Source organism: Pholis gunnellus (assembly GCF_910591455.1).
Source record: "Pholis gunnellus genome assembly, chromosome: 3".
In the NCBI taxonomy this organism is placed as follows: Eukaryota; Metazoa; Chordata; class Actinopteri; order Perciformes; family Pholidae; genus Pholis; species Pholis gunnellus.
Window position 1 is genome coordinate 6756125 of NC_136529.1, and position 26100 is coordinate 6782224.

Consider the following 26100-nt stretch of genomic DNA (forward strand, 5'->3'; position numbering starts at 1 on the left):
GAATAAAACCATCGTCTGAAATGGATCTCAAAAATCAACCCCACATGTAACTACACACAGGAGAGACGTTGGGGTGAGTGTGTGTTGCTCACGGCAGCTTTACAACGGAGCCAACCTGAGTTAAGCCAAGTGACAGTTGTTTTTCTTTTGTTTTCTTTGGCTCGTGCAGCCGAGCATTTATGATGCAAAACCCGGGCCCCGGCAAAAGGGCGGCTGTTTTCGTTCAGAGCGCATGGGCTCATGTTGCATATCTGTTTGTGGAAGCCATACTAAGCCGGGTTGTTTATATCCATCGCAGGTTCTGCGAAGGGAATTTCAGCAGAAAGGAAGGATACTGCTGCTATTGGCTTAAATGTTATTCATGGGTTAAATATATATCCTCGTCAGCTGTGAGACGCTGGGAAGAGAAAATGAAATGAAGGAGCTCACCGAGGTCAGAGGAACATGTGGTATTAATGGCAAATCAGTTCAGTTCTTCTGTTACATGACATGGACCACACAAGGGGAATCTGCCTGAATCTTAAAAGGAGGGTTGCTGAGGTTTTTGGGAAATATGTAGTCATTCTTACCAACCTTAAGGCAATGTCCTACTTAAATGAGAGCCCACTTACACGTAGCCACTTCCTGTATCTCAGGCGGATCGGATTGCTTTTTTAAAATATACAATAACCAAGAAGCGTTCTTGCTAGATACTTAAGTTTAACCATGAAAGCGCTCACACGGTCAGTGGCAGATGATCTCTACACACAAGAGCAAACAGAAGGCGCACTAAACTTTTGCGGCTTGTATCTGATCCCTGCTCACCGATTGATCTGTGGGTGAGGGAGCGGCGCGAGTGGCCTTCTTGTCTCGCTGTCGTCATGAATAGGGATTCATCCACGCGTTTTCATTCATGGATTCTTCTGTTGACAAGCAGAAACAGGGCCTAATTTGACACGACATGGATTGCCGCAATTTGTGTGTGTGTTCCTGATACGCAATAATCCATGAGATGGTGTATTGATCCAACAAGTGATCATGCACAGAATTTACAGCAGCAGATTTAATGAGAGCGCCCTGCGAAAGAGCGTGCGCAGCGTGTTTGTATACGCGAGCGTAAGTGTGCGTCTTTGTTTGCGCGCCTGTGTGTGTAGATGAGCGCGTGCGTGTAACTTTGTGTGCCATTTCCTACAAGCAGGCTCATTATAAAACCAATTAAACCCGCCGTACTCTCATTAGCGAGCTGTGGGGCTTAAGGAGAGATTGAGGACCTGTTGTACTCCCAGAGGGCTTCTGTCTGGTCAGCTCTGTTTTAAACGATAAAAAAAACACTTTTAAATCCGCTGAAATCAAACACCACGGATCGGTCACGATGGGTCAGGGCTTGTCTGAGCTCAGCCCTCAGTCAACCTCGCCATCCTCAACTAAAAACACACATGGCTCAGTATCTGTGCTTCTCTAGACTCATTTTTGTTGTTGTTGGTTTCACCACAAAAAAAGCTGACATGCTCTGGTTTCTATCTGTGCTCTTTATGAAATGAGGAGTGTGGGAAACAATAATGCAAACTGGCTCCATTACTGCGTGGGACAGTAGTAGTGTAAGGGAGAGGAGGAATAGGAAATGGAGGAGGAGGAAGAGAAGACAGGGCAAGAGAAAGGAACCAGACAATGAGCGAGAGAGAGAGAAAGAAGCTCAGCTCAGAGATACATCTGTGTATGAAATAACCATTTTAAAAGGACAGGATCGTGCACGTTGTGTCGAGGTAATAACCGGCGAGAGACACAGCCTCCTCTTGTGATCTGGAATCAACAGACGATATCGTGTCACTATTGCGCTCATTACTTTGGTGTTTTTGTATGCAGAGGATGACGCCCCACACTCCCAGTACCCCCCAGTATGTACTCTCCCTTCCACATACACACACACACACACACACACACACACACACACCTACACACACACACACACACACACACACACACACACACACACACACATGGGTTTACGCATATTTTCTCCCTCCTTTCTTCATTCTTGGCTGGCGGAGCTGACGGTTGGAGAGGCACAGCTGCCTGGAAGGTGGAGGCGTGATTGATTGATGAAGTTTTTGTGCCCAGGGGATCCAATCATGTAATCAGTTTGTATTGATTGACTGTCCCCATTGAGAGACTGCTGAGGCTCTGCCACCATGTGCGCTAGCTAGGCCTGGCACGCATTCAAACTCTTATGCAGTCAAATTTGATTCGGGTGGCGAGGTCGCCTGAGTCCACGCGTCGGGGACGCACACAGGCAAGACTGACATAAATCACACTGCAGACGTTTCGTAACACTCCCACAATTCTCTGCTCCAATTCCTCATTATCTTGCGTATATTTCAATTATTATGATTGAGAAATTAATTCAGCTTTACTGTAATTGCATCACATGGTTAATGATCTGATCTCCCTGGAATTTAAATAGGGCTTCAACCTGGGTTTGCATAGCTAATGAGGATCTCCCCCCCCCCCACACACACACACCTCTCACTTTCAGACTTTTCTCTCTCATTTCACATTTCTGACTTATATTTCAAGTGTCACGTTATTGTTACTGTGTGATGCAATTCACATCGTTGCACCAATGATGACAGATGGGATTTATGAGTGCAAATGAAGGTATTTCTGTGAAGTAAAACATTTAAGGAGCTCTGCCTTCTCTTTTTGTGGTGCAAAACACATTTGGCGATGGTTATGCAATTTGAAGCAGACAAAGAAAGAGGTTTGTATTTGTAGTAAGAAGATGAAAAGATAAAACTCTTTTCAGTGTGTGGTGACTAACGGGTAGATTTTATCAGCAATAATAAAGGGGTTTCCAGCTTACTCACCACTTTACATCTTTACAAACAGTTTCACATCCTCACACAGCTGCCTTTGGCCAGGGAGCCACTCATTACAAAGACCGCCCTGCTTATTTCGTTGGCTTCACTGCAACAGCACTTCTTGTCTGTAGGCAGAGGTGGGAGAAGAGAATCGAGAACCCGTCACCGGTGGGCATTTGTTCTCCATGCTGGCATTTAATAAGCCCCAAAAGATTTCTGCCTCAAAGTCATTCCAAAGTCAAATTAAGGCCGAGCTCAGTGAGCACGTTTATGTTTAAGTCTCGCTGCATCGCGGCTGTAACCTCGGGGGTGGACAAGTGAATGAGTAGCAGCAGATGTTTTCTGTGTACTCCTCTCAGTCTAAACTTTACAATGCGCACACCATTTCCAGGTGACATGAATGAATAATGAAGAGATCGCAGTATAGTGCTTACAATCAGTCTGTGAAGTGTGGCTTCCATGAAAGAATTGGCACATTTTCAGTGATTTACTTCAGAGCACTTCTCACTCCTGCACAAATGAACAGGCTGTCATTTCACGCAAACAGCTTCTCTGTAAGTGAGTTAAGTTCAAACTGATCGCTAGAAAAGAGTTTACAACTGATTACGACACACGTCTATTTGTCAAAGAACAAAATATAAATGTACAAGAGGACATGTTGTGAATCTGGAGAAATAGATTAACGCACGTTAATAGACATTTTTGAAATGTTAGGGAACAATCACCCAATGTGAAGAAAGTCGTGGTTCTTTAAAAGTTTCATCACCATTTTGAAATGGGGTGGTCATCAAACTGAGAGCGTGCTGTTCATCTCTTTTCATTTAAAGCTGATGTTTAAACCACAGTGGGACAGTGGGAGCTCACATAGACAACTCATATCGCTCTACAAAAGTACAGTAACCATTGAATCACTGTGTCCTCTCTGTATTTGTCTGTGCCTCTGCAGATCAGAGTGGACGGTCCTCTGGTGGGAGGAGTGCTGTACGAGACAGTGACCGTGATGAAGGATAGCAGCCCCATCCTCCGGGATATGGCCTTCTCCCTGGACAGGAACTTTCTCTATGTCATGTCTGACAATCAGGTGAGGAAACGCCCCCTCATTTTGCTGCTGTTGTCGTGGGGGGAAAACGCTCAGCGGCAGGGTGATGCAGCGAGCAGCGAGGCCGTCCTTCAGCTGGAAGCCCGCGAGTTCGTGGCCCCCGTGACAGCGAGCGTTCACAATGCTGACGTGTCCTTGAGTGAGAGACTGTGGCTTTAGTAGTTTTACTTCACATAAAAAATAGAAATTGAAAATTGTACAAACTAACAATAATATAACTAATAATATTAACAGGTGTTTTTAGGGAGAAAACTCTTGAAAAAATATATTGGATTCAGTTGAATTGGAAAAAGATACCAGCAATTCAGTTAGCCTTATTGTTCTGTTCAGCTCGGGAATTAGCAGTAAAACAGTTTTAAAACAAAAACATTAATTCATGTTGAATGATAAAGTAATGCTATTTATTTGGAATCCAACCAGATGATTATCCCCAAAATCCAATGTGGCATCTTCCAAACATTCACAAGCTGAGGGGATTGTTAAATGTGCAGTGTGTGTGTGTAAGGAGACGGGCCGCTGTTCTAATTGCTTATCCACGCGAATCGCCTTACAGTGCATGCATCTTTTGTACATGACACACACACACACACATCCCACAGAAAACCATTAGCGGCTTCTTCTTTTTTCTGTGTGGCTGTATAGCCCCCCCACCCCCCCTTTGCCTGCTCCTCACTTGGCCCGGCATCACAGAGGCGAACAGTCGTTGTTGTTGTTGGACGATATTCTCTGCACTCATTGCAGATAAGAGTGAACAGTGGTAATCACTTTCAACTCCCATCAAGTGATTATTTTGGCGCAGCTGCATGGCACTGTGAAATGGGATTAGGTGTCAGTGCGGCCCCAAAAAAAAAGCAAAAAAAAAAGCCCCGATCACTGCTCTCAGTTGTCTTCTGACTGCTGGAATGCATCGAGCCGGAGTCACAGGACAGACAGGCAAAGGGCATCGGTACAATTGCAGTTCTGTGTGTTATTTCTTTTCACTCTTTTCTGAGAATCTTGAAAAAACAGTCCAGAAAAACTATAAAAAGCATTGAGTTAAACAAAACAAGCGAGAGAGAGAGACAGTATTGCGTTGGGCGCCGTCTTCTAAAACAAATGGTGGCAGCTCCTCCTTCTGTCTGATGGACTGGAAGAGACAGAGCATCACTTATTGATGAGCTCGGGTCTTTCAAGGAGAGACGCATGCTTCCTTCAAGGAGATGGCCGGCCACTCTCTTCACTCCGCCTCCAGTGACACATAAAAACCGTGCTACTACCAAACGCGGCTCGGCCACGCGCTTTCTCTCAATATTAGAACAGCTTTGGCTCTGTAGCCCCGAGGAGCTCTGGAGCAGAGCGAGGCCTTCCTCTCTCTGTCTTCCTCTCCGTCTTTGCTCAGCTTTTTCCCTTCCGATTTCCCCCCTGCTCGGGTGAGGAATCCCCCAGAGGGAGGGCACAGATTTCCCACATTTCTAGTAGATCCCGGGGATGAGAGGTTTTCTGATTCCTGGGAGCCAAACAATACAGGAATGATGTGGAATGAGGAGCGAGGCACAGGCAGATTTGGCTGAGATCAGCCGACCCTCGTGGAATAACAATGAGCCTCTCCGTCTCCTGCCGAGTGAAACACGCAGGGTTAGCATGATGATGAAGAGTCAGGAGAGAAAAGCGGGAATCAGTGTGTGTGTGTGTGTGGATGTGCGTGCTTGTGTCTGTGTCCGCAAAGCATAATTTGGGATCCATTATTGATATGAAAAAAGAAAATAACTCTTCCCAGCAGTTAATCTTTCTTCCTCACTGCGTGCCTTTAGTTTGATCATTTCTAAGAATAGAAATGCTTGGTATCCAAACACACATTCACCTCGCTGAATGTCACTCGTCTGTCTGTGAAATGATGGCGAAGGCTTTAAACCGTCGAGAAGAGGGGAAACTGCTGCAGGGTTTTTCCAGGGCAATCTCCCAAACTGCCACTCTCTAAAATGTTAAATTAATGCACCCATCCACTTCTTTGTTTCTCTCCACCTCTGTCTGTCTGTCTGTCTGTCTCTCTGTCTCTACAGCAGTACTTCCCAACTATTTCAAAAATAATCTGACACACCCCCACAGCTCAGATCAGACAAGCTCACCGTCTACCAACACCATCAGTACTGTTCCAAATGTGCTCAATTTTAATGGATTTTTAACTGGAAGTTATATGATTAATTAGGTTCAGTGAAGTTTACACTGTACAGTGTAAATCTTTTATAGGGATCATGTCTGTCCGGGTCAAATTGATTGCTCTACGCGGATGATCTGTTTTCTTTATTCCTCATGCAGATTACCATCTAATTGACATTTGTACATGTATTACATCAATATAAAGTAATGAAAGGGATTTACTGAATTTTACTGACTGTTTCAAATTACAGTACAGCTTCAACAACAGGCGCTTTTCCCTGTTGGCATTTGTTTTCTGTCTCCATCACTGGCAGCCATGACAAGGTAGCCTGGCACCAAGTTTCACCGCTGCATCTCTTTTGCCCGTTTTTGGCGGTTTGTCATAAACTTCAAGGTGACTACGTTTCTCGTTGAAAGAAAATCACTCGTGCTCTGGTCCAGAATCAGACAGGTTACCACGAGGCGAAGTATCATGGGAGTAGAGGAAAATAACAAAGAATTACTGTAGATTTAAAACAGTTTCCATGTGTTGTCATGTATGAAAAAGACCCAAAAAGAACCCTGTAGGCGGACGACTTGATAAGCAAATGATTTAAACAGCATTTGTAAAGGAATAATTCTGTCCCAAGTTTTTTCATCCATAAGCGTCACGGTTGATAACTGTAATTTTGCTCACTATAAGCGGGTTCCACTGCATTACAGATAATGGACATTACAACCATTTATCAGCACTATTTCAACGTATCTGCTCGCCTGCTAACTAGTTTTGATGAACTCCCAGCAGATGTTGTTTAGGTGTTATTTAACGCTGGTTGTCGGGAGGTGTGTCCTGGTAGTTTACTGTGACAATAAATATCGATAAGATCAGCTTCACACCAATTTGTGTTTGATGTACAGCATGAGCGCTTAACAGGCTTTGAGAAAGTTAAAGGCGATCTGCAATAAAGTGAAGCTACTTGCTCTACACCAATGATGGAAAAACAAAAAGACAACAAAGACAAACTTGCTGTATCCTAAAAACGCAAAATCCTAGATATGACCAGATAACTCCTTGACCGTAAGTATCTAGAGATGGCTGTGGATTTTCCAGAGCCAGAATGAATAGGATAACTGTAGTGCAGAGGTCTAAAAGCCTGCATGGTCATCTGACAGCATTTGTAAAGTTCCAGTAAATCCGGATGAAAATGTTAAAGCAAGTGAGCTGATAAGATGATAAGATCGAGCATTAGTGTGTGAGGTCATCCCAGATGTTATGAAAAGATGAGGATTTTTTAATTCCCAGAGCCGGAAAAGTGGACGTTATCATCTGACCCAGGACACAACGCTGATGATCATTCAATAGGCAGCCAGACTGAGATCTCTCACCTTCTTGGGAGCGGAGGGTTGTCATTGGTTTTCTGTGTTTGCTTTAAGTTTGCAGTTTGCAGTTTCACCTGGAGAAATGATCCCCCCCCCCAAGTTAACACCATTAGCTCTGTCAGCGCTGTTCATGCTGCTAGCACCGTTAGCTTCTAGCCGTCGCCATGTTGAGAGCCATGTGAAGGCAGTCTCTCAACTATCCATACTCTCTATCATTTTTAAGTCAACGTGTTTAACTATACAATGTGACCGGTTCTAATTCACATGCTGAGCTGCTGCGCTTTTTAGACCTTGTCAACATAAAACCTAAGGTCATGTCTTTTGATCTTATTTGGATTCAACACAGTGCGTTCCTGCTCAGGTCAGTTCCATTAAACATCAACTCTTATGTACAGCGAGAGCTTCACATCTGATTCTTAGCGGGGCAGCAGAAGGCAGACGATCCATAGCTCTCCCTTTGGAAAGGTCATGCTTCCTAACGACCACAGACCAACTTTGTTATTTTAGACGAGTTCCCATCCACAACAATTCATGGATTATTCCCACTGTGGATATGGACTTAGAAACTCAGCCCCTCCTGTGCTGCAAAATCATTTTGCTAATGGAATGCACCTTTGGGTTCTGAACCGCTGGAAAAAAAGAGAAAGTTATTTCATTGGGAGCAGCAGATAATCCATTTTGCCAACACAGACCTGAGAGAGCACCCACTTATGCTATCAGGAGCACCGGAGACACTCTAATCCATAATCCACTCTTCATTTGTGATTGCTTACATCAGGAAATTGCTTGCATCATACGTCCAGACCTTGAATAATTATAAAGTATAAAATGCACAAGCATGCAGCTGAGTGCAGGGCTGGTGCTGGCCGTCATGGAGAGCTCATGCTTTGCCAGACATGCACACATTGCGGTTGCAGCAGTAGTACAGTGCGTGGTTGTCCGTCTGTCAGTTTGACTACGTCTTGTTGCTTGTGTGTGCTCCCGTGTGTGGAAATAGCAGCATGAACTTATAATGTGGACTGGGAGATTTCATATCATGATAATGATATTTATATATCATGATTTTGCAAGTTCAATAAACAAATATGACTTTATTATGTGAAATAACAGCATGGTAAAGCATATTTTTGTATGCTCTTGTCAGAATCATTTTGACATTTAATTTAGCACTTTCGTGCAAAATGAACAAAACATTATCAAGTATATGTATATATAGATATATATATATATATATATATATATATCTATATATATGCTATATTACTATAGCAGAGGTCCACAAGCTGGCATGCTATAGTAGCGCAATAACATCCTTTATCAAATGTTTCAAAGAAAAGTTGTGTGGTGTCATTTTATGCACTTTCTGGCATCTGAGGAACAAAATATCTGGAGGCAAAAACCACAGCGCTGCATGTTTGTGTCAGCAGCAGGAAGTAGAAAAAAACGAGTGGTTTTCCTCAGAGAAACTCTACAGTGTGAGCAGTGATGAGGCTTCCATATGTTGCAAAATTGACATGATGAAATGGGATTCGGTCTCTCCTGCTTATTATTTCATCAGGATGTTTTGGTTGAATGCCTTCGTCGACATTATTTCCAATCCATGGCGCCCTTGTATCACACTAAAGGCAGCCACTTACACACCATTTCTTTTTTTTTGTCAGATTAATTTCTATTTTTACTGTAAACTGTACTTTCAAACAGAATACAAGTATCATATTATTTTATGTCATATTATAACCAATCACTTTGTGCGGAACGATTGAGACGGCAAACTCTATTACTCATTTCAACCTTGATAAAGGCAGAGCATACAAGATCCACTCCTTCTGTTTTTTAAAAGCCCTAAACATATGATATTCGCATGCAAGTATTTAGCATTTTTGTGTCGTCAAGAGTTGGCCAGCTCATGGCCCCGACCCTGCATTGCTCTCATATGGTGGTCACAGCTGATAATGCCTTCCACACCGACAGCGTCGCCGCTGAAGCGTCGTGCCCACCCTCCGGTTCCCCCTCAGGTCAACACCGTTAGCTCGGTCAGCACTGTTGCCGTTGTTATCACCGTTAGCTGTCAGTCGCCGGCTCAGCCGTCGCCATGTTGAGCGCCGTGTGGAGGCGCTAGATATGCCCCAGTGTTTCCCCAACCATTGCTTTGGGGGGCAGGCCCGCCCCCTGTGTGTTCAGTTCTCAATACTTTTGTAGCTTCCAAGCGATTGTCTGCGGTTTGTTTAGTTTCCCTCCTGCGGCCCTTGTGTTATGATTTGCACTTCCAGATATCTGCTTTGTTCTAAGGTTTCATGTTCGCTTTCAGCTGTAAAGGAGTCGTGTGACACCTCCGCTGTAGACTATACAGTGAAGGTAAAAATGCAGAAAGACTTGAAAATACAAACTTGTCTAAAATTTTTTTGTGTGCACAGTAAATTCAATTTGACTGCCACTGGAATCATGTCCATACATTTACAGATGCCAAAACAGTTTGTTGAAGGAAGCCAATGGAGAACAGTGTAGTCTTTATACTTTGTCTTCCTGTCTGTTTTTACTAATGTATCTGTGTATCTTTCCTGAACGTGTGCTTTAACCCTCCCTGTCCTTCTTCTGGTTTAGGTGGCTCAGGTCCCCGTGGAGGCTTGTGAGCAGTACGGCACATGTGCTGAGTGTCTGAGCTCTGGTGACCCCCACTGCGGCTGGTGTGTCCTGTTCAACATGTGAGTCTTGTCCCTTCCGTCTACTCCCATGATGCTCGCTTACACACATCACAGCCGAGGGATTAAAACTGCAACATTAATGTTTACCAAACAGCTTTTAGTAAGCACGTGGTCATGTGATTTGTGCAGTTTAATATAACAGAGATATTGTGCTCCCTTGGAGTTCACCGTTATCAACAGCTGGCGGGAGAAACGGAAAACTGGGAAGCGGTTGTTGGACAGCGTGATCCCACCTAAAATAGAGATATTCAGAACAGCAGAAACCGCAGATATTGTCCGTCGGGCAGGGGGGGGGACTGTTGTTAATGGGCTGGCAGAGGGGGGGATTAGTCAGTCGCTGCGGGTGCACAAACTGCACGTCTACATACCCGGGGAACATTTTGGACCTGAAGGAGCAGGCTTATCTCTTCCATCTTAATTATCTGACCCCCAGGTTAGCTTGCATAATAACTCGATATGGAGAAAAGGGGATTCAGGCGATTAAAACGCTGTGTTTCTCAAACAGCGGCAGAGTTGGTTTGCTGACCTCGGCCGGGGATTTACCCCCATCTCATCATAAGACGACTGCATTTCAGCGAGCAATATCTTGATGATGAGCAGCATCATTTAAATTGCAGCTCTCAGTGTTATCAAATTGTCAAGTGAGAGGAAAAAAACATGTTTTGTCTTAATCCAAATTGGCTCATTAAACAGTAGTTTTTCCTTTCTCCCCCCCCCGGAGTGCTGACTTTGTCTGCAAGTCCCATTACACTGTTTATTTGAATTAATGCCTTACACTTATCAGTGAATAGATAGGCTGCTGTTCCCTCAAGTAACCCAAAGTGAATCATGATGCCTCACATTGCAGAATGAGGCTACTTTATTTTTCTGTCCAATAAATCCTGATTGGGGTCTTTTTACAGCCTCTGAATGACTCTCAAAGAGTTTCATGTGGACCTCTTTCAGGATCTCACTTTCCCACCCTTGGCACGGTGCACCAGAACACCCATCTGACAGAGTGTGTTGGGGGGGGGGGGGGGGCGTAGCTGAACAGGCGCACAGCCTGACGGGGAAAGGGAACAAATGGCTCCATCAGACAAAACGCGGCGAATAAAGGAGGCAAAATAAAAGGCAATGAAAGACAGCCTGAGATGAAAGGTGTCCCCTTTTTTTTTCGGAGGCACTTCAGTTGATGAGCGGTCAGAAGGTGACCGTCTATACTCCTGTGGCTCCGGTTCGCCTGAAGGAGCCGAGCCGGCAACAGCTGTCACCGCGTTTCCATTCCGCCTTTTTATTGTGTTGTAATTACAGCCGAGGCCTCGGCGCTCTTTGAGCTCTCTCAGGAGGTGCCACCCCCTCAGCAGCATCTGAGAGTGTATTAAGTACTATCTCCCCTCGCTGTGCGCATTACACTGTTAAAAGAAAGAGATGATGGTGTTCAGCCAAAAGACTCTGTGAGTTTTCCATTACGATTTAACTCCACGGCTGAGAGATTCTTGATCTTTTTAATGCCTGTTACTATCTGAGCCTGCAGAGACCTAACTCCGACAATGCCTCTTTCAAAGAAATCAGTATCAATACAACCACATTAAAAAACTATCTCAACAACAAATCCCCGTTTCTGAAACTGGACAAATTATTCAAAGTTTTAGAAATCCTTTCCATCGCTTGCCATAACTTTAAATGTAGCCTACTTCTCTCTTACACTGTTATTCTAAGGACGCACTGTGGTGCCAACCCTTTCATTTGTTGCTTTTAATTGCCTGTTGGGATTTAGGAGCTGAAGCTTATTCAACGGTTGCACTCGGTCTAATGTGTGGATAAAGTATATTAAAAATATAAAGGGAACGATCTGACCAAGCATCTGATCTGACTAACAGCTGTGTGGAGGAAATGATCAATCATCAAAAACAATCGAAACATGGACATCACTATAGTTTGGTCAACTGCATGCTAACAAGCTGATGTTTAAAGCTACTAAGAGGAACCTTCATTTCGTTGAATCCCTTTGGAAAAAGCTCTCATTTTACTCCAGCACGGGTCTGACAGTCTGCTCCGTGCAGTCCTGGTTCTTGCGTGCCTCTCTTCCCTCCAGGCGGGCCCAGCAGTACGGCCGGGTTCTTCAGCAACATGGTGTCGATGTTTCGGTTCCGGCCAGGAACTCGACGAGTAGCGAGACGAAGCTCTGCTCCTGGGCCGGCGGAGGAGATGCTGCTGCCGGGCGAGGAGCTCTCCTCTTCCCGCCCGGGCTTCGATTGCGGGCCGAAGGCTGCAGCGAAGCCGGATCTGGGTCTGTCCACCGTCTGTTGGTCGCTGCCGGCGCCCAGCTGGAGTCTGATCTGAAAGAGTTTCTGGTGAACCTGTGCGAAATCCGATGACAAGCGTTAAGAACTATATAGAAATAGACAATCTTCTCTCTGATTGTCTCGTTTACTTATCTAGGTCAAATCGGGGCATTGGACGAACTGTAATTTTGACTTAATGATGGTGCTGAATGAAAAGTCACCAAAATGATTCAAGAACCCACTTTCATGACAATCCGTCCAATTCTTGCTGAGACACTTCGCTCACAACTAAAAACGGGACACTTTCATGGCAATACATCCAGTAGTCTACATAGTGGTGGACTGCCGGACCAATTCAAAACAAATCGGACTGGCTGCACTGTTTTTTGAATATTTAATAATGAGTGCCTTTTGCTCCACAGGTGCTCGAGGAGGGATCGGTGTCTGAGGGCGGAGGAGACCTTCCGTTTCGCCACCGATATTGACCGCTGTGTGAAGGTCATCGCTCACCCGGACAGCATTGCTGTATCAGCACATAGTGTCCCTGTGAGTCCGCTTATCATTCCATCAATCACCGCTCTGTCACTCCACTCACAATGTTTATGAGCAATCACTGAGAGTAGCCTTGTACAGCAGCCACAAGTACAGTAAGTATAAGCCTGGTAGAGAAGATTAGATTTGTGAGAGGCGAAGAGGGAGCGAGAGCGAGAGAGAGAGAGCGAGAGAGAGAGAGAGAGAGAGAGAGAGAGAGAGAGAGAGAGAGAGAGAGAGAGAGAGAGAAGGGTGGTTCTCCCTGTAGACATCTGATCTATTTATTGTGGTTTAAATACATGTACTGTGCGATGAGAGACAAATGCTGAGGGGGGATGACGTGAGAGTTGTTTACGATGTCATCTGCCAAAAGGTTGATTGCATTACCTAAAAGCTTAATTCAACTGTTTTTTGGACAGTAGCCAAGAGCACAGAGGAGTGGAGTACAGTTAGTGCTGAGGATTATCTTAAGGGAATAGTTCGACATTTTGGGAAGTACACTTATTTGCTTTCTTGCCGAGAATTAGATGATTAATACTACTCTCGTATCGGTGCGTTAAATATCCTGCTGGAGCCAACAGCCAATTAGATTAGTTTAGCTTTGCACTTAGCTTTGCGCAGTAAAACAGGGGAAGCAGCTACCCTGACTAGCAGCACCTCTTAAACTCACTGATCAACATCTGAGATCTCATTTGTTCAGTCCGTACATAAACAGAAGTGTAAAAACAATGGATTATGGTTTCACAAAGGGGGTTGTATGCCGGGCTATTTGTTGGCCAGGAGCAGTAACGTCAGTCAATGTAGTCGTTTTTACAGGTTGGCCTTCGTACAGATGTATAAATCAAGATTTAACGTGTTAATTAGTGGGTTTGAGAAGTGCAGATGTTGTCATCTTTGGACAGAGCCAAAGGAAACAAAATGCTGTTTGGCCCGGGCTGTGTCCAAAATCAAGTTTGCCATTTTGTCGTGCTCTCCGAAAACATTGAGAGAATTATAGTACACAGTGGACTCCACTTAAACCTCTGGGCTACCTACTGCCCAAGTTGCCGGCCTATTATTCCTACTAGCAGGCTAATATATGGCCTAATATAGCAGGCTACAACCGGCACAATCAACCTGGCCAGTCACAAGTTTCGATCCATTAACATCTTCGCCCTCTGCTTTTCTTTTAAGCTTCTGCTGGAGGTGAATAATGTTCCAGACCTTTCTGCTGGAATCACCTGTTCATTTGGCCAGCAGGCCCAGGTGGACGGTCACGTCAACGGGAACAGGGTCATGTGTCTGTCGCCGGCCGGGAAGGAGGTCCCTCAGATACCAGAAGGACAAGGTGAGCGCAGACACCTCTCGTGTCAAAACAGACCAACGAAAAACTGATTGATGGCGATGCCAATGTCAGGTGAAGAACTTCGAATATCAATATTCCAGACACACACCCGAAAACAAACCCACCAGCTTTCCTTTCAGATGGACCACCTTGCGTTTTTTGTTTATCCAAGGAGCTCCGTAAGTACCAAGGAGCAGTAGGATTTACTCAGAGCATATACAGTAATCCTTCGATTGAAGTTTATGACTGAAGGTTTTCCTCACGACAACAGCAATATGCCCTGGCAGAGACGCAGACAGCAGGTGGCTCTTTACAGAAGTGCGATAAAAGTATTAACATTTCTTTTTTCATTTTGACCTCGTCTTTTCGCTCATTGTTTGCGTTCTTTCACCTTTCCTTTTTGTTCCTCTGTCTCTCTCTCTCTTTCTCTCTCTCTATTGCATCATTTTAATTCCCTCTCTCCATCCTTTCACTCACTATGTTCTCTCTCGTTCTCTCTGTCTCTCAGACTGGGCTGGCGTAGAGCTTCGTCTGAACTCAAAGGAGACAGGTCAGATGGTCGCCAGCACAGAGGTGAAGTTCTACAACTGCAGCACCCATCAGACGTGAGTCCAGCTGCCCATCCCCACCCCGGTCTTTGATTTGTTCAATAGACGGAGGAGCACTACTTGATTTAGGGCAATGATGTACTGATGCTCACAACTCTACTTCAGATTGGGCTGTTAGATAACCTCAGTGTTCAATTTGTCTGTCAGGTTTCATTCAAATCAACGTGATGCATTTGCCTTGGCCCGTTTGCTTCGGCTTTGCTGAAACTGGCAGTTTGTGTGGCTTATTGCTCGCAGCTTCAAATACAAACAACTACAGTTGCTCCAAAAAAAACAGAACTGGTGATATTTATTGGTTTTATACATAAAGCATATATGCTATTTTTGATGCAATACCGTATACATTTTCACATCTGGAAACTGCATAGCAGACCCACAGTGTTCATAGCTGAGCTGCTCTACTGGTGCAGCAGAGTGTGCTTCGCTGTAGGCCAGCAGTCCCAGAGGAGTCTGAAGCAGAAGACTCACACACCCCTTTCTGACTTGACTTTGTCCCGAGCGTCCCAGCCAGACAACTGTTTGTGTTGAGGCATTTTAGATTTGATAGCCTCGCTCTGGTACTTTGAGGGTGGATAAAATAATGTAAATTAACGAGGACTTTATTTAAATACTCATCTGTTTTGTCTTGCCAATATAAATTTCTCGACTGGGCAGGGGAGCTGCTTTGACTTTGAGCCATTATGCTAATGTCAGCTGTATAGCTGAATAGCAATTGCAAGCACTGCTACAAAAGGTGGATCTTATTAGGATGAATGCCAATTAGCAGCATTTGTCGGCTTTAAAAGGTGTCTGCAAATCAGAAACTTTACGAGCTTTCACAGCTTAACAAACCTCCAGAAAGGCCAAACGTTGAATTAGTTACTCCAATAGACCTTCACCATGATTCTTATTTATTTCTTTTTACATTTTTGTCCGCATTCTTGGACAGGGATAGTTGAGAGAGGGAAAGTAATAATTCCTTTAGTTTTTTGAGGCGTTACAGAGATTTGAACTGACAGCCTCTTATCCACACTTCACTAACCTTCGACGGCGCCGTGAGTTATACTCCAACCACGAGCGCACTAAAGCTGGATACAGGGATGTACAATAAGTTCACTCTAGGAGGGAACATTTGATTGATGGTGCATTCATAGCCGAACCTTGGAAATTAGCCCACAGTGATACACATGCCACCTATTCAAAATGCCCTTTGACTGCGACATGAATGCCCTAATATAACCGCATTAAGCCATTAGAGAGAAACAGTCGAAGGCTCATCACATCGCCACCACACCGATACGGCCTCCATTAGCTGCGGGGTGACCCTGTGAACTCCTGTGATTAATATTTCAAGCCAAACACACTCTTCACCCAGCAACTCTTCCTCCACATCCCCCCACTACCGCCACCAGCTCAGCATCACATCAACCTCAATAATTAATTATCCAGTGTTTGCAGCTCCCTGCCAGTCCAGTTCTATTAATACCCAACCCCCCAGATTTCTTTCTCACACACACCCACACATTTATATGTCCATACTGGCCCTGGGCAGCTAATTAATATCAAAATGTAATGGCGCTGCACTACATTTATTGGCATTCCGTAGCTTGCTATGAGCCGCAGTATTGGAGTGCTGCTAGTGGTTTGATAGTTTCTTCATGGTTTCATCTTATTGCATGACCAATTTTGGGAGAACATGACTTTGATAGAGAACTGATCGGTTTTCCGCACACCTCTATTATACACAGCGACGCCCCCCACAGGAAAATGTTCAATTGTCAGCCCTCCAATTGCTCTGTCTGGTATATCAACAGCTGTGCATCACTCATCTCAGTTCTTGGAACTTCTTCACGTCTCTAAGTCCTCCACCCAAAGTTGTATCACCATCAGCTCCCTGTTTGCTGAATGAAATGTGATGAAATCCAGTCTGACAGGGTTCAGCACAACTTTAATCCACAACTGACCGCTGGCTGCCGTTTACCAAATCTGAGCCAAAGATGTGGCGGACTTCCACCCATCAGATATCCAGTTGTCACTTTTCATTCTAGATTTTGTGTACAAGCCAGAGTTGGACAAATTAAATGTACTGTTTTTCATTGCAGTCAAAACCCAGAAATATAAAGCAAGGGTGTGTAAAAAATGAAGCTCAGGACAAGGACACTGCAGGCCCTGTACATCTTTTTGTCCAACACTTTTTTACTTTAAATTGCTTAAGAGTGCTTTAGGTGACAGGGACTCTCCTGCCAAGACTTCATACCTCAGGTCATGTATTGTCATCCCTGACAAAAAGACCACCATTCATTGCTGTTTGCATAGAAAATGGGGACATCTGATCTTTCAGTGAAACACACTGACATGACAAATTGAGCTGAAAGCTGTAATCCTTCATCTTTTCAATCATCTTCACACAGGAGAGGAATATGTGGGTAATCAGTAGGGAATAAAAAGGAATAATGTATTATGTAAATGCAGAGCCACTCAATATACTGCAGGAATTATTAAAATTGTGCGTGTCAAGTAGTAACGCGTTCATTTGTCCCTGCAGGTGTCTGTCCTGTGTAAACAGCACTTTTCGCTGCCACTGGTGTAAATACCGCAACCTGTGCACCCACGACCCCAGCAGCTGTTCTTTCCAGGAGGGCAGAGTGAACGCCTCAGAGGTACTGTGCATTACCATTAACATAAAGAGAGCTACAGTTAGCTGATTAACATGTAGCCTTTAAGAGCACCATTTATCTGTTCCTGTGTGACACTTTTACCTTAAAGGCACAATCCGTGATTTAAATGGAAGACTATTAAGAGTCTATAGACATGTTGGCAGCTGGTTTTAAAGGCACAATGTTTCTTTGAGCTAAATGCTAACATGCTCAAAACACCAACCACAATTTGAAATTTTGACCAGATGATGGTGCTGGAAAAGTCAGGGCATCACCAAAGTTACTATAGCTTTTCCTGACAGGAATGTCTGTACCACATTTCATGTCAATCTAAATCAAATGGAAGAAATAACCTCATGGTGGCGCAGGAGGAAAAGTCCGGGGCTCACCAAAGGCCCTGAATATCTGTGCGAAAGTTTGCGACAGCCCATCCAGTAGATTTTTAAATTTCACCAATATCATTGGTATTCATCCTCTGGGTACCATGCATGTATATGCCAAATTTCATGGCAATCCATCCTATAGTTGCTGAGATATTTCAGTCTGGACCAAAGTTGAAGACTGACGGAAAAATAGCATCATTATTACTATGGATTAAAAAAGATGTAATAAATAGTCTTACATACTTACATACCATAGTGGAAAGTGTAACATGTGGCATATGAATGCAATTTATATTCGGATTAGCGATTTCTTTGCCCCATTAATACCTGCAGTCCTTCATGTTTATACTATACATTCATATATATTGACACAGATTACATGCATTGACAGAAAGAAGAAAGAAGATACATACTAAAAATAGATAACTAGATAGTGTAGAAGGATAACTCAATTAATCTCCGAAGGGATTATTATTATGCATGGGTAATATAAAGGCCAAACAGCAGGGACAACATGAAGGAATGCGTGCTCTCTTTCTGTGAATAATACAATTATGTGTGTTTGTGCACTGTTTTCACAGGACTGCCCTCAGCTCCTTCACTCTGGGGAAATCCTCCTCCCGGCCGGTGAGGTCCGACCAATCACGCTGAGGGCCCGAAACCTCCCGCAGCCGCAGTCGGGCCAGCGGGGCTACGAGTGCGTGGTGCACGTGCAGGGTGTCATCCACCGTGTCACGGCGCTGCGCTTCAACAGCACCAGCGTGCAGTGCCAGAACAGCTCGGTATGACCTCAAACACTCCCAGTGGGAGTCTCACAGCTGTCAAATGAGGCAGACAGCTTGGATGCTGTGTAGGCAAGGTGCATAGGGTGCATCAGTGCATGCCGCCTGAGCATACTGAGGAGAAAGCAGAGGAGAGGGAAAGCGAGAGTGATGGCAAAAGGTGGGAGGCATTCGAGGGAAAGGAGACCGACAAGCGAAGGAAAGGTTAGAGAAAAAAATGTGGCTAAAGTGAAAAAGATGGAAACCCTGAATTCAACACGACCTTGTCTCGTGAGCTACATATTGTCTGACTAACATCTCGGCGTTCGCCAAGCGAAAAATTGATGTTCCCGACAGAAAGTCACAGGTTTAGGATGAGCACAGGAGATGTTTGTTGCACAATGCAAATCGAAGGCTAAATTTCAATGCAGAGCATACCTTGCCGCTCTGTGACAGTGAATGAAAAGGCCATTTTCCTCAGATGTGGATGATTGGCCGCCCCAGCCAGGGTTTGCGTCCCTACATGTCAAAGAGGAGAGGAGCAGACAACCATGGCAGAAATGACAGATGGTTAAGAGCCTCGTCCCTCTTCTGCCCTTCCATTCCCTCATTTTCCTGCACTCTGACTTTGTTACTTTTTCATTCTATCCTCTGTCTCGCTTTGACTTTCTCTCTCTCTCTCTCTCTCTCTCTGGATCCACTTACCGCACACTCCCTCACTCTCTGTCTCTGCTTTTCAGTACTTGTACGAGGGTGTGAAGATCAGTGACCTGGCTGTGGACCTCTCCATCGTATGGAACGGCAATTTCATCATCGACAATCCCGAGAAGATTAAAGGTGCCTCTGCCATCCATCACTGCCAGGCCAGAGAAGTGTAAAGCACTCAATCCACGGGGGGATAGATGGGTCATAGAAACCACTTCAAGGCTCCCAAAGGGCCTTGAGAGAAAGTTCACAATAGCAGGGAGTCTTCAAAAAACACCCAATCACTTGTGTGCTCGGAGGGGTGAAGGGTGAATCTTCATATTTGCTCAGTTTCACTCTCGCGGCTACTCTTGGTTGTCCCCTCCATCATCATACGAGAAAATGTGTTTGTCAGTTTTCATTGTGGGTTGTGCATTAAATGCATCCCCTTTGCGAAGGGTAGACACAGTGATGGCCATGAATTTCAACAGGCCTTTCCATTACGCTGGCAAGTTACTTTATATGGGCATAAATACAGGCTACTTACAGGAGAGAGGATGTAGGAGACAGACTTCAAAGAAAGGTTTATTGGATTACCTCGCCATCTTTTTTCCTTAATACTTGGAAGAGGGAATTTGAACAAACATGCTTTTTTTTATGAATTTAGGTGAATTCTCTAGTTGACTCCACGGTTGTGGGCGGTTATTAATTTTTTTTTATAGAATTGACTGTAAATACCTGCTGTTTAAGAATGTGTGAATCAGTTTGACTCAATCGAATTGTCACATGACTCCCTGCTGGCGCTTTTACAGCATATTCTATGGCTGACATTTGATTTATAAGCTATTTATACCGGCGATATTCTTCAAAAACCTCAATATTGACACGCGAAATGACTTGTTATTTAACTGACCAGAGATCCTCTGCGGTGTCCCACAGTGCACCTCTACAAGTGCAGCGCCCAGCGGGACAGCTGTGGCATGTGTCTGCGGGCGGAGAGGAAGTTCCAGTGTGGATGGTGCAGCGGTGAGGGCCGCTGCACCATGAGGCAGCACTGTCCTCCCATCTCCCCCTATGCGAGCCGTTGGCTGGACCTTTCCGCCAGGAATGTCAAGTGCACCAACCCACGCATCACTGAGGTCAGTTGTTTGTTTGTTTGCCCGGTCAATCAATCCCGTCAAGCCGCTAGGCTTAAATATATTGTGCATTTCAATTGTGATGTGAGTTCCTTCAGCCAAGTAATTAACTAGAATGAGTAGTTTCTGGTGGTTGGGAGTGTTATACGTATTTGTCATTCTTCTGCTATGGGGCGGCCGTGGCTCAGTGGGTAGAGCGGTTCATCCTTCAAACACAAGGTTGGTGGTTCGATCCGTGATCCTACTGTCTGCTTGCTGGAGTGTCCCTGAGCGAATGAGCCCCAATTTGCTCTGTGGGTGCTTTACAGCAGCCCACTGCTCCTGATGCTTATGGTTTGAATGAAGAAGTCAAATTTCATGTATGCATATATGACAATTAATACATTTTTTACACACTATGAGCGGCAAAAGGAACAAAAGGACCAAACTTGGCCTTCTACTTTGTCCGTGAGTCGCTGTTGAAGTGTTGCTCGGGCGATCGCTGACGTAGTTATGTCACAGGCTAACTGCGTTTTTTAGAACAGAAACGTACGATTGGTGTGTTCACACTATGGGCGACACAGCAACAGGCTACAAGTCATTTTCTATTTAAGCCGCTGACATGAAGCTAGAAACTGACGCCTGACTGGTCTCAGCTTTTTTTTCAGCTCTCCGATGACTCTGTGACGCGTCGCGCCAATTAAAACAACAGAGCTGCAATACGGTATTTCAGGAACTCCAAGGAATACAAAGTTTACGTCTTGAACTTGGCAAATCAGTTGAAAGCAATCGTGACATTGTGGTCATTTGTTCAGAAACGTTTAATTTAAAGATGCAAGGAAGTCTAGTTTTTGGGAGTTTTGTTAGCAATAACTCATTGAGTGAGGTGCGAGGTGTGTCTGATGGAGAAACAGAGATGAAGTCGTTTTTTACAGAAGCTGGAACTACTCTATCACTACTTTTATTTGTGTCACCATGGTAACATCACAGTGCAACAATAGACTTCAGTTTAGGATTGTTGGACAGTTTTGTGCTTCTCCAGAAATGTGGGATTAAGCTCTCTACAGGTACACATACCATAGTTTTGGTTCCTATGCATATATATTGTCCGCGTAACGACTTTTCCCGTGGAGATAATTAATAGCTTTAACTTCCAGAAAGCACCATTTGAGTTCTGCTGTTTACTGAGAGAGTTTGGGGGTTAAAAGCTTCGAACAAAAGCCCACTGCCCATAAATGTCCAGTCACACGCCTGTTTCTTCAACCCTCATCCGAGTATTCATACCTCTAAGTATCCGGAAACAATACGCCGAGACATCTTGTTGGATATTCTTGTGAAAATATCAACAACAAATACTTTTATCCGTGGCCACCTTCCAATTTACCATCCAAGTGCCTGTTTACCTGAGACTATCTCGCATCTTATCCCACGCCGGCTGAATACCTTAGGTGCTTGACAGCTTAACGAATTCAGTCTGTTTAGAGAGCGGTGATGGATCTTTTATGTCACAAACTCCTGTTCATTCCCCAGAATGAGGCACAGTGGGTCAGACACGGAGATGCAGGGCTCCTGCACTTCAAAGAGCCGCGAGCCTTTGATGTCCCCGTCACATTATTAGTGTTTCTGAAGGAGCTGCAGCCGAGTGCTGCTCGGGAGTGGAGGGAGTGTCGCTCCTGTTCTGCTCTGCAGGTCCAAAGGTTTCCCGCTGGGACACTGTCAATAGGTTTCTCAGGGTTTTGTTATTCACTGCATTATTCAGTAAAGTTTGTTTTGAATTATGGTGGATTTCAAGGCTCTAAAAAAAAAAAAACTCCCGTCAGTATGGGACTTAAGGTAAATCTACTTAATGTTTACATAGAGATTACACAGTGGGAAGTGTGTCTGTGGAGATTCTCAGTCTTTCAGGTCATTTAGTACTTTAGATTCTTGAACGAATCTAAAGAATTGAGAATCTCAAAGGAAGCCCCAGTTGCATTTGAAATAGAACTTCTAGGTTGTGTTGGTTGCTGTGAAGGTTTTAGGCGTCCTTGAACCAATACACATTTTGAGGGTCGGTATTTTTGTATTAAAGTAGCTAACAATTGATATTTCTGCCCAAGACTTACACAGAACTGGAAAAACAACATAATTATATTCCTCTTGGGTTGGGAAAACCGTTTAATCCATGTGACACTGTAACTAATTACATTTAATTATTATTTTGGAATGAAAATCTCTTTATGGCACATTATTCTCCAGTGTGAAATTCTTGAATATAAATATCTATACATATGTGTATCTTAGGTGTTATTTGAAAAGTGAAGCCAATGCAGAAGTGCCTCAATCTTGCATTCTTTCTAATGACCATCAGGGGGCGACTCCTCTTGTTGTATAGAAGTCTATGATAAAATGACTCTACTTCTCACTTGATTTATTACTTCAGTAAACATTATGATGGTCCCATTCAGAGTAAAATAAACAATGAAGCTTGTGTATGCTTTAGGACGGGGCTACCTTGTGATTGACAGGTTGCTACCACGGTGTTGTCCGCGTTTTTGTCGACAGTGGGTTTTCAATTCATGAAAGTTAATTGTATCATTTGTATCATCGCCTAAAAATGTCTTATTCAGCCTTCGGTTGTACTTAGCTCCACCCTCTCGTGTCACTTCTGGTTGCAAAAAAACAAGATGGCGACGGCCAGAAACCGAGATGGCGACTGGCAAAATGCAGAACTCCAGGCTTCAAAGCAGCACTCCACAAACCAATGACGTCACGTCTACTTCTTAAATACAGTCTGTGCTCCTTCCTACGTAGGTGAGTCCAGTGGCGGGACCTCTGGAGGGGGGCACACTGGTCACCATCCAGGGCCTGAACCTGGGTCTGTCCTTCTCTGAGCTGGAGGGCAACGTGGAGGTGGCGGGTGTGCAGTGCATCCCACAGGAGGAAGGATACATCACTGCAGAACAGTAAGAGAGACTCCTCCCCTCCCCTGCCCAGACACGCTTGGATTCATACTGTACCGTACATAGACATACAGTACAGATGCAAACACACACACACACACACACACACACACACACACACACACACACACACACACACACACACACACACACACACACACAAAATAAACACAATCTCTTTTTCTCTGTCACACTATTTTTTTCCCCTCAGTCACCAGCAGAATCTGTGAATAGGCTGGAGCCCAGTGATGCCTCATCAGGTTGTAGGATTGTGTGGGGGGCTTTGCATTGCTCTGGTGCAGTCAGAGCCAAAGGAAGAGACGGTCTTTGTGTCGCTGTCGTTACGAGGCTGTCGGCACAGCTGTAATTGAAATGCGCTGCATGTCGCTGACTGGAGGGACAATATGTTAGCCATGTGTTTCTCTCACAGCCATGTAATGCGATTGGGCTCAGGCTGCAGGGACTTTATTTATATCCTTGTAAAAAAAAAAAGAAGAAAAAAAAAATAGAGAGAAAAAGAAGAGAACGTGCCGGCAGAAGATTGGAAAACCCCCGTGATGTATGAATAGAAGGGATGGGCAAGGACGATTCATAGGTCTTATTGTAGCAGGGCCATTCACACGGCACACGCGGCGCTTTAAAACATGGCATTACAACTGTTACCACCATTAATTTCAGCACGGGGTCAGTTGCTATAATGACTTATTCATGGCACACTTTATCTTATTGACCTGACAGGCAATACTGATTTATTGAAGAAACCCCTATGTTGTCATGGCAACCGGAGGTAATGGTGGGTGGCAATCGCGCTGAAGATGGGGAGGGGTGTAGTTTATCATTTGAGTTATATTGCTGTTATAGGTTTCCCATTAGGAAGAAAGATGACCCTCTGTATTGACCCACAACTTCTATGAAAGTCTGCCTCAATCACACCGGCCAGCAGAGGCCACCTTCCCCCCGTGCAATACGTAACAAATGTGATACAGTGCGGTGATTCTGCGTGTGTGTGTGTGTGTGTGTGTGTTTGCCTGGCTTTTGTTATTACTTGGATGTAGTGGAGCAATGGATCATAAAACTCACGGTTGGGATCGTGTCACGGATCAGAGTCACGGATCGGATCAGCACAAAAGAAAATAAAGGGAGCAAATGTAACTTTTTGAGATCCCTCTTTGTTTTTGCCACTGATACTAATTGATGATCGTTGATGATCCATAATTGCAGATACAGATCCCTTTGTTGTTTGATTATAGCTGCTGGTCTACAAGGCTCCATTCATCCCAAAAAACAGTTCAACTGCTGTGAACTCAGTTTAAACAATCAAAAATTCTACGTTATACTTTTACTTTTCATAATCATCTATAATTTACATGATTAGGAAATAACATCTTGTATTTTTATGGATTAAAACAAATCTTGTCATTAGTAGTTTTAATGATGTATTATAAGCTGCTTAGAGTTAGTGTAAACAGGTAATAATAATAATAATAATACATTTTATTTATAGAGCGCTTTTCATAATACTCAAAGACACTTTACATTAAAATCATCATATAAAAAAAAGAAGCTATACACTAAAATTGTAAAACACACAATATTGTCATAGTTCATCTCTAATAACTATTCATGTTGTTGTTAAAACATCTCCTTCAAACCACTGGATTTATTCAAGTTTCTCACCAACACTACATTTTACGAGTAAGACTGTATTCACACTGATGGTTAACCTTAAACTGTAATTAATCCGCGGTTCACATGCGTGCCGATCCGTACGGATCACGGATTGACAGTGGTCCGCTACACCACGACTTGTTTGCACCATAATCTGTTGCATGACTGTTTGTTTTGTTCCCCACCAACATTTGTGTCTTTGTGTCTTTTGTCTCGACAGGATTGTGTGCGAGATGGCTGCGGCTCCTGAAAGAAGTGCTCCAGGTCCCGTTAAGCTGTGTGTTGGCGAATGCAAACCAGAACTACGAGCGCAGTCCTCCCAGCTCTACTCCTTTGTGGTGATTCTGGCACTCAAACACATTCACTTTGTCCATTTGTTCTGAAGCTATGAATTAGGATGAACATGTGATTGCAGGTGTAAGGCCCCCCCCCCCCCCCAAAGAAAACCAAAACAATGTCATCTATCACAGCCTCTGCAATCATTAACTGGAGAGGAGATGGAATAAGGTTTTAGTACAACAATCAGGAGACGGTGCAGAAGAGAGCTCATCATCATTATGAAGTTGTTTTCATTTTATGCATTCAGAAAAGTGTTTATTGCATTCAAGCCAAGAACACATTTTCTCTGCTTTTTAAGACACTCTGCATTATTAGTGTCTTTTTTGATATGGGTCATTCTTCATTAAATTATTTATTTTCCAAAGAAGCTAATTTGTCGACCTTTTTTGTTTTTAAAGAGTTTTGATGTTGACTTTTGAGTTCCACAGAGGTTCATTAGCCGAGGCCGGTGGACGATTAATAAGAAGCACTGTAATCTGTGTTTGATCTATGTTGAGTGAATCATGAATGAATTTTGGTTCTCCTCAGACCCCTTCGATGCTGGCGCTGACCCCAGGCAGAGGGCCTGAATCTGGGGGCACCAAGGTCACCATTGTCGGGGAGAACCTGGGCGCTGGCAGCACTGTTAACGTGTACTTTGGCAATCAGACCTGTGAGCTGTACAGGTGGGTGATGAGAACACGACTTACCGATCTTACATTACGACCTTACA

At 44.1% G+C, this 26100-nt stretch overlaps 1 protein-coding gene across 1 annotated transcript in view; it reads left to right on the forward strand.

Annotated features, from left to right (window-relative positions):
* The window catches only part of LOC306715762 (plexin-A2-like), a gene marked incomplete at both ends in the record, with an annotated part of 60618 nt that overhangs the window by 13336 nt on the left and 21182 nt on the right, over positions 1–26100 (forward strand). The window contains 12 exons of the mRNA XM_079186230.1: positions 3784–3918; positions 10033–10133; positions 12820–12943; positions 14102–14255; positions 14761–14857; positions 17385–17499; positions 18461–18661; positions 19381–19477; positions 20264–20463; positions 23233–23384; positions 25270–25387; positions 25917–26053. Coding sequence (XP_079042356.1) covers positions 3784–3918; positions 10033–10133; positions 12820–12943; positions 14102–14255; positions 14761–14857; positions 17385–17499; positions 18461–18661; positions 19381–19477; positions 20264–20463; positions 23233–23384; positions 25270–25387; positions 25917–26053 — 1631 coding nt within the window. The remainder of the gene's footprint in view (positions 1–3783; positions 3919–10032; positions 10134–12819; positions 12944–14101; positions 14256–14760; positions 14858–17384; positions 17500–18460; positions 18662–19380; positions 19478–20263; positions 20464–23232; positions 23385–25269; positions 25388–25916; positions 26054–26100) is intronic.